Source organism: Gracilinanus agilis, chromosome 4, assembly GCF_016433145.1.
Source record: "Gracilinanus agilis isolate LMUSP501 chromosome 4, AgileGrace, whole genome shotgun sequence".
Lineage (NCBI taxonomy): Eukaryota > Metazoa > Chordata > Mammalia > Didelphimorphia > Didelphidae > Gracilinanus > Gracilinanus agilis.
Window position 1 is genome coordinate 507,311,450 of NC_058133.1, and position 13,128 is coordinate 507,324,577.

At 41.5% G+C, this 13,128-nt stretch overlaps 1 protein-coding gene across 1 annotated transcript in view; it reads right to left on the minus strand.

Moving 5' to 3' along the window:
* Nucleotides 1-13,128, minus strand: part of LOC123244219 (nmrA-like family domain-containing protein 1) — a 29,909-nt gene that overhangs the window by 7,906 nt on the left and 8,875 nt on the right. Inside the window, exons 3-4 of the mRNA XM_044672554.1 lie at nt 8,729-8,978; nt 6,388-6,578 (exon numbers count right to left, since the gene is read on the minus strand). Coding sequence (XP_044528489.1) covers nt 6,388-6,578; nt 8,729-8,978 — 441 coding nt within the window. The remainder of the gene's footprint in view (nt 1-6,387; nt 6,579-8,728; nt 8,979-13,128) is intronic.

Below are 13,128 nucleotides of genomic sequence, written 5' to 3' on the forward strand. Positions count from 1 at the left end.
GTGGGGGGTGGGAGGGTGGGACTTAGGTAGTTGGCATTAGAGATTAAGTTTATCCAATTTCCTTATAACCTTTCCCTTGTTAATTAAACCAACTTTTATTTAACATCTTATTGGTTTCTGTGAGTCATATCAGTGTTAGGCTCTGCCTGCACTGGGCTTAGTTGGCCTTCACAAAACAGGTTAATCTTCTGTTGCTGGCACTATGTAAACATTTTTTTAACCCTTGTACTTCGGTGTATTGTCTCATAGGTGGAAGATTGGTAAGGGTGGGCAATGGGGGTCAAGTGACTTGCCCAGGGTCACACAGCTGGGAAGTGTCTGAGGCTGGATTTGAACCTAGGACCTCCTGTCTCTAGGCCTGACTCTCACTCCACTGAGCTACCCAGCTACCCACTAAGTAAACATTTAATCCCATTCCCTGAACCCACCAACATTTTACCCTGAACCCACTTTTGTTCTGGCCTCTGCTTCCTCTACTTTCCGTGATCTGCTTTAAAGCTTCTTATAGTATTTTCTCATTGGTTTAGGAGTTCTGAAATTAGGCTATAATAGTCATGGGATTTTTAAATTTGGGATTTCTTTTTTAAAGTAATGGGTAGATTCTTTCCATTTCCATTTTCCTCTCTTGTTGAAAAACATTAGGAGAATTTCCTTGATAATTTCTTGCAATGTGGTGTGCAGTTTATTTTTTTGATCATGGCTTTCAGACAATCCAATGATTCATAGATTATATCTCCTGGATCTATTTTCCAAGTCAGTTGTTTTTCCAATGAGAGATTTCAGATTTTCTTCTATTTATTTTTTATTCTTTTGGATTTGCTTTATTGTTTCCTGCTGTCTTAAGAAGTCATGAGATTCCATTTGTCCTGTTCTGATTTTTAGGGAACCATTTTCTTCTTTGAGACTTCATACTTTCTTCCTTAGGGAGCTATTTTCCTATTTGAGGTATTGTATTTCCTTTTTTAGGATACTTTTCTTCAGTAAGTTTTTGTTTTGAGCTATTGATTTTTTTCCTATCATTTTCTTTTCTAATTTTTCTTCTAAGTCTCTTATTATTTGTTTTCCTACACTTTCTTTGAGCTCTTCTAGGAGTTCATTTTGAGCTTGACATCCTTTCACATTTTACTTTGAGGCTTTACACATTTTCATTTTTGCATTTTTATCCTCTTCTGAACTAGTATTTTGGTCATCTCTCTTATTGAAATATTTTTTCTACTCTTAGGCTTTTTCTTTGTCTTTTACTCCTCTGGGGATTATTTTTTTCTTTTAACTGTGTCTATATGCTGAAACTTAGCTCCATTCCTAGTGTGAAGAGAGTACTGTCCTAAGATTGTACTGTGGTCTATTCCAGTGCCTAGGGTCAACTCAGCTTTTTCAGTCCTAGATTGAATACTCAGCAGAGGAAGTTTGATTGGACTGCTGTGGGTAAGTTTGCAGTTCTTTAGTTCATATCTTGTTCATGGAGGGTTCAGTTGGGTTCTCCACAATCTTGCTAAGGCTAGACCCATTGGACTGAGTTTTTCTCATTACTGCCAGGGTTGGGCTACACTCAGCCTGTTACTGCTGGACTATGAAGAGCCTTGTTCCTCCCATTGCCACCTATTCTGTATTGCATTGGTTCCCACTCTTCCCCTGCTGAGCCTATACTGAGCCAGCTGTGTTTTTCCCCCTATCAATCAGGTTGTAACACATTCAAGTTTTGCCAAGGTTTTGTTCAATAGTCCCTGCTCCTACAGCAGGAAAGATGGAAGCTCATTGCTGTCTTTCCACATTGTCCTAACCTGAAGTACTTACTCACTTCCCTTTTGGTTCTGCTTCTCTAGGATTCATTTTGAAGCCTTTTTGTTCTTCTATGGCCATTTGGAGGGTGCTTGGTGGCCTCTGAGTGTTTCTTCATTCACCATTTTGGCAACCAGAAATCTTCTATGACCTGAGCTCTCAAAGGTCACCAATGATTTCGTCATCTTCAAATCCAATATCCATTCATTGTTAATCCAATTTCGGATCAAAGAGCTAAAACCAGAATGAATCTTGGAGGTCATAGAATAAAGTCCCCTCATTTTGTACTCTTGGAAACTGAGACCTAGAGATGCTGTACTCCTTCCCTTGGTACTACTTGAGTGATCTTAGTCAAGTCACGTAATTACCATGGGGTTCAGTTTTTCTTTTGTAAAATGAGAGAATTTGACTAGATCACTGATGAGGGTCCTTCCAGATCTGTTTCCATGATTCAAGTTACTTTCCCTCCCTTGGTCTCAATTTCCCCATCTATAAAATGACAAACTTGAATTAAATGACCTTTGAGATCACTTTGCAGATCCAGTCCTATGCACCTATGAATCCTTTTATAAAGGAAATAATCCTTTTATGATGCAACAAGTCTGGGGAGGGGTTTAAATGCCATTGATTTGTCTGATCTGAAAAATCAGATTTTGCAGTGGCTCCACCTGCTGATTAATGATAAGACTCTGCTTCTATTGGTCTCCTCTCCAGAGCACAATTGAATTAACCAATGGTCTGAGTGCTTTCTGGGTACCCAATAATAGGGACTGAAGCAGCCTTCAGGAGAATATAGTTCCTGCATCTTTTGACACTATATGAAGACTGAAGGGGAAAGATGAGGGGAGATTGATTCTTCAGAGGAAGTAGAGCTGGCATGGGCAAGAAATGAGAGCTGAATGTTAAAGGCTTAGCCTGCTAAAGAACCCTGAAGGATGGAATGAGGAGCAGGACCATGGGAGGGGAAAGATTAGATGGCAGCTCAGGCTTTGGCAAGGCAGATTGGGTCAGTCTCCTGCAGGCAGTCAAGGGAAGCTTTGCCAGGTAAACATCTATACTTCATATCAAAATGTAAAGTTTTCTTGGCATGCTTGTGTCCCAAAGGAGCAATGTGTCAGAGCAGAAAGAACCTTCCATTGGCAGTAGGAGACATGAGTTTTAATACCACCTGATATTTAGGATCATATCTCTGGAGTTGGAAGAAACCTCAAAAGCCATAGTATAATCCTTCTTTCCCATTTTATGGGACAGGGGAAACTGAGGTCCCAGGGGGTTAAATGACATGGAATGTGAGAATATGAGACCTAGAACTCACAGGGACCTTAAGAGGTTTAGTTCAACCTCTTCATTTAATTTTTTAAAACTCCCTACCTTCCATCTTAGAATCAAAACTATATATGGGCTCCAAGACAAAAGAGTGGTAAAAAATAGGCAGTAGGGGTTAAGTGACTTGCCCAGGGTCACACAGCTAGGAAATATCTGAGGCCAGATTTGAACCTAGCACATCTAGGCTCTAGACCTGACTCTCAATCCACTGAGCCACTCAGCTGGTCCCAAACTCTTCATTTCAGAAAGAAGGAAACAGGCCCAGAGGGGTTTCATAGACTCATAGATCAGAGCTAAAAGAGATCTTTTGTTGTTCAATGGTTTTTCAGTCATATCCAACTCTTCATGGCCCCACTTGGGGTTTTCTTGGCAAAGACACTGGAGTTGTTTTTCATTGCCTTCTCCAGCTCATTTCACAAATGAAAAAAACAGAAACTAAGAAGGTAAAGGGACTTGCCCAGGGTCACATAGCTTGTAAGTATCTGAGGCCAGATTTGAACTCAGGATTATTAGTTTTTCTGACTCCAGGCCTGGGGCCCTATCCACTGCACCACCTAGCTACCCCCAAAAGGAGTGTTAGAGAACATCTAGCCCACCCCTCCTCATTATACAAAGGAATAAACTGAGGCACATAAAGATTAAATTACTTTCCCCAAGTCTCACAGAGTTAAGTGGCAGAAGAGGGATTTGAACTCAGGGCCATGACTCCAAGTTCCCTGTTCTCTCCATTGCATCCTGCTGCCTTTCCATTTGCTGGCTCTGAGACCATTTGCTTTTTCTATGCTTCAGTCCCTTCATCTGCTTCATCTGTTTCAAAGATAACATGCCTTGGACAGAGTAAAGGCTCTGTAAGACTTAGAGAGGGAGAGCTCTGTTCTTGCCTCACTAATCCAAGCACAACCTCTCCCGAGGCCAGACCAGCCTTCTAGAAAGGCCCAGCCAGAGCAGAGCTGCCTGAAAGGCCTCAGCTCTTTCCACCCCAGGCCATTTCTAGGCCAGCACATTAGCCAATACACCATCAGGAGCCTTAAAGGGCAGACCACAGGCGGGCCCACTGCTAGGGTGCAGGCGCCACCACATGGCCAGAGTCCATCTCTCAAGCCCTTTAAAAATCATTGTTCACTGTTTAAAGGAAAGAAGAAGAAAAGAAAAGAACTCCCTCAATTCAGACCTCAGGAACCTTAAGGGATTGCTGCACTGGAAGAGACTTGGTAGGTGATGGAATGCAGCCCCACAGGCCATTGTCATTACAAATGTCTGAATCAGGGAATTGCAAAGAGCAGTAGTCTGACCATTTTCCTCCTCTGCTCAAAGAGCTTCCATGGCTCCCTATTGTAAATACACTAAGCTCCTCTGTCTGGCATTTCAAGTCCCTCCAACTGACCTTTCCTGGCTTATCACCCACTGTTCTCCTTCACACACTATATTCTAGTCAAACTGGGCTACTCCGGAGAAACATTCCAGCTCCTACCTAGGTGCTGCCTCCAGGTCTGGAAAGAATGAATGCATGAGCCAGTGAATGAATGGATGAATGGATGGAGTGAATGGAGGAAGGAATGCATGAATTAAGGAATGCAAAACTGCTTGAGTGAATGAATACATGAACAAATGAATTAGTGAATGAATGGATAAATTAAAATTGTGAGATTAAGTGCCCACAATGTACCAGGAACTACGGGAGGGTCTAGAGGATACAAATTTAAAAAAAAAAAGAAGGGAATCTCTCTGACTCTGAGGAACTCCGAGTGAGAGCAGGGAGTCTTTGGTCTGGGCTGCAAGTCATATAGATCTCATCTGAATCTGATAATAGCCCTGTAAGATGTACTATAGTAGCCTCAATTTTACAGATAAGGAAACTGAGGGAAGTTGAGTGACTTGATCCACCATTAATAACCTATTCCATCTCCATCTCTCATTTCCAGTCTTTGTTCACCTCATACCCCATCTCCTTCTTCCTTGTACCCTTTGACTTCCTGGCTTAATCATTGTGGGTCAGCCTTTATACTCCAGCTGGACTATAAGGTCTTTGGGAGCAAGGCTCATTCATGCCCTAGTAGTTCTGAGTCCCAGGGCAAGAGGTAGAAAATCTGTGTGTGTGATTGTGTGTGTGTGTGTGTGTGTGTCTGGGAGGAAGTAGAAGGAAAAGAGGGAAGGTAGATAATAACAATAATAATCATAATGTTAATAATGACAGTAAAATTTATATAGTGCTTTAAGGTTCTCATAGCACTTTACATATGTATACATAACTCATCTGATGCTCAGGACAACTCTTGATTAGATGATATTACCACCCCCATTTTGTAGATGAAGAAACTGAGGTTAAATGACTTGCCTGGGGACATTTAACTAATTAGCTCTTAAAATATTTTGAAATTTATTGTGAATTTGTTGTGCCCATTGCTGTGTTAACTGCTATAAGGAAAACATTGATGCTTACTTTTGTCGTTCCGGCATGTCTGATCCTTGTGACCCCATTTAGGCTTTTTGTGGCAAAGATATTGGAGTAGTTTGCCATTTCCTTCTCTAGCTCATTTTATAGATGAGGAATATGAGGTAAATAGAGTAAAGTGACTTCCCCAGGGTCACACAGCTGATAAATGTTTGAACTAATGACTTCCAGGTCCAGCTCTCTATTCCACCTATCTCCTTTATGCTTACTACCTGTGTGTTATTGGGACATCTTCCTGGGTCTTGGTTTCTTTTTCTCTAAAATACAAGAGTTGGTCCTTTGAAGTCCCTTCTACCTGTAGAGGAATGAGTGTCTAAGGCACTCTGCTCCCAAAGACCTTATAGTCCAGCTGGAGTATAAAGGCTGACCCATAAGATACCACAATGATTAAGTCAGGAAGTCAATGGGTACAAGGAAGAAGGAGAGGGGGTATGAGGTGAACAAAGACTGGAAATGAGAGATGGAGATGGAATAGGTTATTAAAGGTGGATCAAGTCACTCAACTTCCCTCAGTTTCCTTATCTATAAAATTGAGGCTACTATAGCACATCTTACAGGGCTATAATCAGATTCAGATGAGATCTATATGAAAAGCACTTCATGAACCTCAAATTTTGATATAAATGCTATTTTAAATTAATTTTGAAAGCACGAGGTTCCCTCCTCTCCAGATGCCTATGAAATCCCATCATGGACTACCTGCTGACAATGATTGGCTTCTCCCATCTACAAGGATTTTCCCAAAAATTCCCAAGTGAAGCTGTTGCCTCCCCTGAAGAATCAGAAAAGGGTTCCACCATCACTGTCATTTCTTCCCTAACAAGGCTCACCTTGGAGTCTTTAACCACCTTCCCCAAGGTCTTGGAGAGGATGTCTGCATACTGCTGAATTGTCAGAGCTTCTGCACTGAGACCCACAGCCTTGCCCAGGAACTCCTTCGGGGACCTGAAGATGCTGGCCACTGCTGGTCCAATGTCAGCAATGGAGATGCCATCCATGGGGATGTCCTTCATAGGCAACACTGGCCAAGAGGACAGAATAGTCAGTTACAACACACCCTCCCACATCAGGTTCCTCCCACAATCCACTGGTCATTCAAATGTAGCTTGGGCTGGATATTATTAAAATAAGTAGATGAATGCCACACATTTATGATGGACCACATTCCATCAATGAGCTTTTCTTAATCCTTATTCTGAGCCAGTTGCTTTATTGGGCATTAAAAAGGATAAAAGCCTGCTGGTCTGGGCCTCCAAGGACATTACCCTCCATTGGGAGAGGTCACAAATGCACAAAATAAATGCAAAGTATTTGGTGGAGTGTATGGAGGGCAGAAGCACCTGAGAGGAACCAAAGAAACTGTCCCATGAGCTAAACTTTCAAAGGACCTGCAGGGCCTAAGAGACAAAAGTAATAGGGCAGTGCATTTCAGGCATGGGGCAGAGAGGAAGCTCATGCAAAGGGGAGATGTCCCCAAAGAATCCTCTGATTTTTCTGTGTCCAAAAACCTCTCTGGCCACAGGCTGTCCATGCTCTAGAGTTCGGTTCTTAGAGGTAGTGTAATAAAATGAAAATAGCATTGCCAATGTGGACATGATTGGGGATACAGACTCAAAATGACCACACCAATGCAACTATCAATAATATGTAAATAAGTCTTGATTGATGACACATGTTAAAACCAGTGGAAATGTGCTTAGGATATGGGGGGGGGGATGAAAGTAAAAACATGAATCATGTAACCATGAAACAATTTTCTAAAAAAATAAAATATTTAAATCTAAAAAAGAAAAATAACATTGCCTCTGGAGTCAGAGGTCTTGAATTCAAATCTCACCTGTGACAGTTAGAGTCTCAGTGAACTTGGACAAGTTCCTTTGGTATCTTGGGCCTTAATTTCATCCTAGGTAAAATGAGGGATTTAAACTAAATGGCCTCTGGATTTATGAGGACCTTCCCATCTAGTTCCCCAAACAGCCCTTTCACTGAACCCCCCATAACTAGAATCTTCCTTGAAGTCTTCCTAATTGGTGTCCCCCACCTGACCCCACCTAGGACATCAGAGGTAGCAAACTAATCATTTAATCAATCTTCAGTGAGATTCACCCTATCAAATACCTGAACCTCTTCCATATTTGGGATGAAAATCTGTTTGTTTTTTCATGTGGTCTCTCCTCCATTAGAATGTGAGCCCCTAAAGGGCAATACTTTTTGGTATAATGTTATGTCTTTGTATCCACAGGACTTACTTAGCAAAGTGCTGGACAGATCCTAGGTGCTTAAGAGATGCCGGTTTATTAGCAGTTGTAAATCATTTAATTTATAGATTAACAATTATGGAGGTTAATTGATAGATAAATTGATTAATCAGAGATGCTATGGAATCTTCATCCTCAAAAGTTCTTGAAACCTTAGAGAGTCAAAGATACAGGCTCTTCATTTACTCATTCTTTCAAAAATATTCACTAAACAAAAAGTTACAACTGTGTGCTCTGCTTTGGCCCCCTTCTGCTTTGACTGGTCTCAAGCTGAGACCAGCTGCTTTATCTTAGAACATTAGGATCTCAGATCTAGAGCTGGAAGGGCTCTAGAGCTCATTTTACATTTGAGGAAACTGAGGCACAAGAAAGCTTAAGTGATTTACATAGCTCTAGAATTGAAAATGACTTCAGAGTCCTTCAAGTCCAACTCCCTCATTTTACAGATGAAGAAACAGAGGTCCACAGAAGATAACTAACCCACCAAGGTCACATGTGTGAAATATCAGAGGCAGGATTTGAACTTAAGTCTCCAGACTCCAAATGCAGTAGTCTTTCCACTATTCCACATTGCCTCCTGCAAATCTTATTCATTTTTGTGCTCCCTCCCTCACTCCACCAAGGTCTTGCATACAGGTATAGGTTCCCAGTCCTGAAGCCAGATGGGACCTGAGCTCATCTAGTTCAACTCTTTCTTTCTCCATTTTATAAATGAAGAAGCCAAGCCTTGAGAAATTAATAAGACTTGGCTGACGTCATGCAGCCAGGAAGTATCATAGGTAGAATTTGAATTCAAATCTTTCTAAACCTAAGTCCAGCCCTCTGTCACACTGCCTCTCAGTAAACATTTGGATGGATGAATGAATGCTCAGCAGTAATCCCTGCTAACTCCCCCAGCCATCTTCTAACATACTCAAGTTGTAGTAGTCACCATCAGATGCCTTCACAGGTTTCCAGAGATTTAGGAAGTTTTCAAAGTAAGGTGCAATCCTAACACTGGTCATGGGAACTCCAATAGACCAGAAATACTCTTCCACTTGCCCTTTCCCATCAAAGTGAGGCACCTCCAATTTCCCCTTGGTCAACTTCTTTACATTCTCTAGGCCACTGTACACCACGTGCTCCAAGCCCAGATGTTTACAGGCATCAGCTACAGTCTTCCCCTGGGAACAAAAAAAATAAAAACAATTACTTTTATTGAATATATAATATAAAAATAAATACATTTGTTATTCCTTGGTTTTATTTTCATTTCTTTTAGTTTTTCTTTTTCAAAGTTATTGCTCTAATGTCTCTTCCCTGATTATCATAATTATACTCATGAAACCCATCAAATAAGAGAAAGCCATAGTAATGACTAAATACAAGCAAAAATCATAGGACAGAGTAGATAGCTGGCCTTGGACACAGTTCATGTTGCTTCTCAGATGTGCCCTGGCTGGCAGACCTTGGGCAGGCCATTCCCTTCTCAGTGCCTCAGGCAACTAACTCCAGAAGGGGACAAACTTCAGAGCAGATGCCTCTCTGCATTGGAGGAGAGAGTTCCTCCTCCAAGCTATTCCCTGAGCCAATGAAATTCCAGGTCCAATCTATCCCATGGGGGAGGAGGGGAGGACATCAGAAACATGAAGGAGGAGAGAGGGAGGAGCAAAAAATGGAAAACCCAAGAGAAAGTCAACACAAGATAGAAAAGAATTGCATTACTTGACTTGGCTCAGCCCCATTCTGATGAGCCCGAAACAATGATATATCTTGCATAAATAGAAAACTTCAGATTCCATGAATTTAAATATATACAGCCATTTCAGGAATTCCTTGTTTGAACTGATGGAAACCTGGCTGTACTCTATACAGGAAATTGTGCTGGGGGGGGGAGAGGAGGGGGTAGCGGGGAATCAAGAAGAAAAAGACCCAGAACCTACCTTCAGAGAGTTTTCAATTTTGTCATTCAGAGACCTCAGAACTCTCTATTCTCAGAAGGAAGTGGAAGAGGGAGAGAAGGGTTCAAGCACTGATAAAACACTCATTTTGTGCTCAGCCATGTGCCAATGAAAATAGTCTGACCGATGGATGACCTGATCTTTCACAAAATTGTCCACATTTCTGCAAGACTTTGAGGTTTTAGGAGTGTGAATAGAGAGCTGTCCACTGTTGACACTATTTCTGATAATTCTGCATTGTTGGAACTGCCTTACTCTCTAGATCAGTGATGACGAAACTATGGCACATGAGCCAAAGATGGCACGTAGAGCCCTCTCTGGACATGCCTACAGTTGCTTGCCAGAATTCATTACTAGAAAGCCAGAGGGAATAAGGGTGGAGTTGTTCCCCTCTTCCTCTCCATGTATCTGAGGATATTCCTCACTTCACTTGCCCCTCTACCCAGTAGTCCAATGGGAGTGCTTCCTTCCTCCCCTATCTGGGGAAAGGGGAGGACCTGGGGGGGGGAGGGGGCAAGAGGATTCGGGAACATCACACAGTCAGGGTGGGAGTGGGGGGCTGCAGCCCTTGGTCTAAGGGTTGGGATGGAGGCAGAGCCTAGCACTCCATCTCTAAAAGGTTCACCATCACTGCTCTAGATTCTGAAGGGGATCACTAGGATTAAAATGATAGAACAATGACCAGGACCTGGAATTGATACCATCAAACTAGTCCTGTGCAGTCCCTGAAACAGATAAACAAGACTGTCCTTGCTCCACCTCCTGCTCCTTACATTTTAACTAAGACAGTTTCTGGCTCTCTCATAATGATCCCCATCCTGGTTCTTATATTCCAAGCTCTTTGAAAGGATCCCTCTTGAGCAGAAATGTCCATCTATCTGTCAACCCAAAACAGAGTTCCTCACTTTGGAAAGCTCTATAACCTATAGCTTGTTTTTTCTCCCTGGGCTTGGTCTCAGAACACATCTAGATTTCTATCAATAAAATAGTTTTTTAAGAGGACTCTGGGAAGATGGTGGCTTAGACAGAACAAATCTTAAAACCTCTGCACCCTTTCCACATTGAGATAAAAAACAAAGCCTTCAAGAAGAAAGAGGACCAAATCTAACAAAAGGACAGAGCAGGGGGATCCTACTGCTGGAGAGCTCAAGAGGTATGCCAAGAAAAAGGCTTGAATTCTTGAACTGCTGGGTCTGAGGATATAGACAGGGAATCCCAGGACCCCTCCCCTGCTTTCTGTGCTGAGTCTCCAGCAGCCCCTGAAATCTCTGGGCGGGCGGGCACACTGGCCCAGAGAGAGGGCCTTGCTGGTGCTGGACTCAGAGAATTGAACACAGGCACCAGAGAGGTGGCTAGAGGAGAAAGCCAGAGAAACACAGCAAAAATGCTCAGAAGATGGTGGCTTAGCTGGAGTAAAACTTCAGACCTACTTGCTTTACAACACTGAGATAGAGAACAGAGAGCTTTGAGAGGAAAGAAAACCAGATCTAAAAGCAAGACAGAGCAGGGGGGACCCTACTAATGGACAGCTCAGTGAGAACACTCCATCTTGTCCCCCCCCCCTTTTTTTTCTCTCCATGTTTTAGCCTAAGGGCACATTAAACTATACAGACTAATCCAGACCAGACTTAATCCCATCAATTGGACAAACAAGAAGTCATCAGAGGACAGGGAAACTCCAACACCCTTCCCCTATAGACTGCAGGGAACAGAACTACAAACCTCCATTTCTAGCTGTGGGAAGATCTTTCATCAAAGCTCATTAAATCCATCTGCTTAAACTAGCAGAACAAAAAAGGAAAAAATATAAGTAAACAACAGAAAAAGAGAAAAGAAATTACAATTGACAGCTTCTTTCCAGGAAGTGAAAAAAACAGCAAATGAAATAGAAGAAGATTAGGAAGCTCCAGCGAATTGGACACAGGCTTTGGAAGATCTCAAAATTCAATTAACTCAAGAACTTCAAGAACTCAAAAAACAAACAAGAGAGGTGAAGACAATTTGAAAAAGGAAATATATGAATTAAAACAAAAAATAAAGTCTTAAAAGCCAAAATTGACCAGCTCAAAAATGAAGCAAAGAAGGCAAAATATGATCTACAAAGAAAATCAGACCAGACGGAGAAGGATTACCAAAAATCCAGGGATGAAATTCAGTCTTTAAAAAATAGAACTCAACAACGAGAAGCAAATGATTTCACAAGGCAGCAAGAATATATAAAACAAAATTTAAAAAATGAAAAATTTGAGGAGAATATGAAACACCTCATTGATACAACCAAAGACCTGGAAAACAGATCTCAAAGAGACAATTTAAGAATTATTGGTCTACCAGAACACCTTGTCAAAAGAAAAAGTTTGGACATCATCCTACAGGAAATTATGCAAGAAAACTGCCTTGACATTCTCAAACAAGAAGGAAAAGTGGAAATTGAAAGAATCCACAGATTACCTCCTACATTTAATCCACTGACAACTTCCAGGAATATTGTAGCCAAATTAAAAAACTACCAGACCAAGGAAAAAATATTACAAGCTGATAAGAAGAAGTCATTCAGATACCAGGGAACCACAGTTAGGATAACACAAGATCTGGTTGCATCTAAATTGAAGGACTGGAAGGCATGGAATGCAATATTCAGGAAAGCAAGAGAACTGGGTCTACAACCAAGAATTAACTATCCAGCAAAACTGACTATATTTTTGCAGGGGAAAGTATGGTCATTCAATAAAATTGAAGACTTCTAAGCATTCATCAAGAAAAAACCTGAGGGGCAGCTGGGTAGCTCAGTGGATTGAGAGCCAGGCCTAGAGATGCGAGGTCCTAGGTTCGAATTTGGCCTCAGACACTTCCCAGCTGTGTGACCCTGGGCAAGTCACTTGACCCCCATTGCCCACCCTTACCACTCTTCCACCTAGGAGCCAATACACAGAAGTTAAGGATTTAAAAAAGAAGAGGAAGAAGAAGAAACCTGACTTAAACAGAGAGTTTGCTGCCCAAACACAGAACTCAAGAGAATCATCATAAGGTAATTAAGAGAGTGGAGGGGAGGGATCTTTTCTTTAAGGGACCCAATAAGTTCAATTGATTTGTATCCCTAGAAGAAAAGAAAATAATGGTAAATATTAAAAATTGTTATTATCAACAGGGTAACTAGAAGAAGTTTACTTAGAGGGAACAGTGTATAGGATGAAATGTCAAGATTATATATATATATATATATATATATATATAAAACTAGAGGGGGAAAAGGAGATAATATTAAGAAAAATGGGAAAACAGACAAGATGGAGTTAATTTATATTCCATAAAGAAGCATGAGGGGTGAACAGGGGAGAAGATCAATACACTGGAAGGGTAAAGAGGTTGGAGA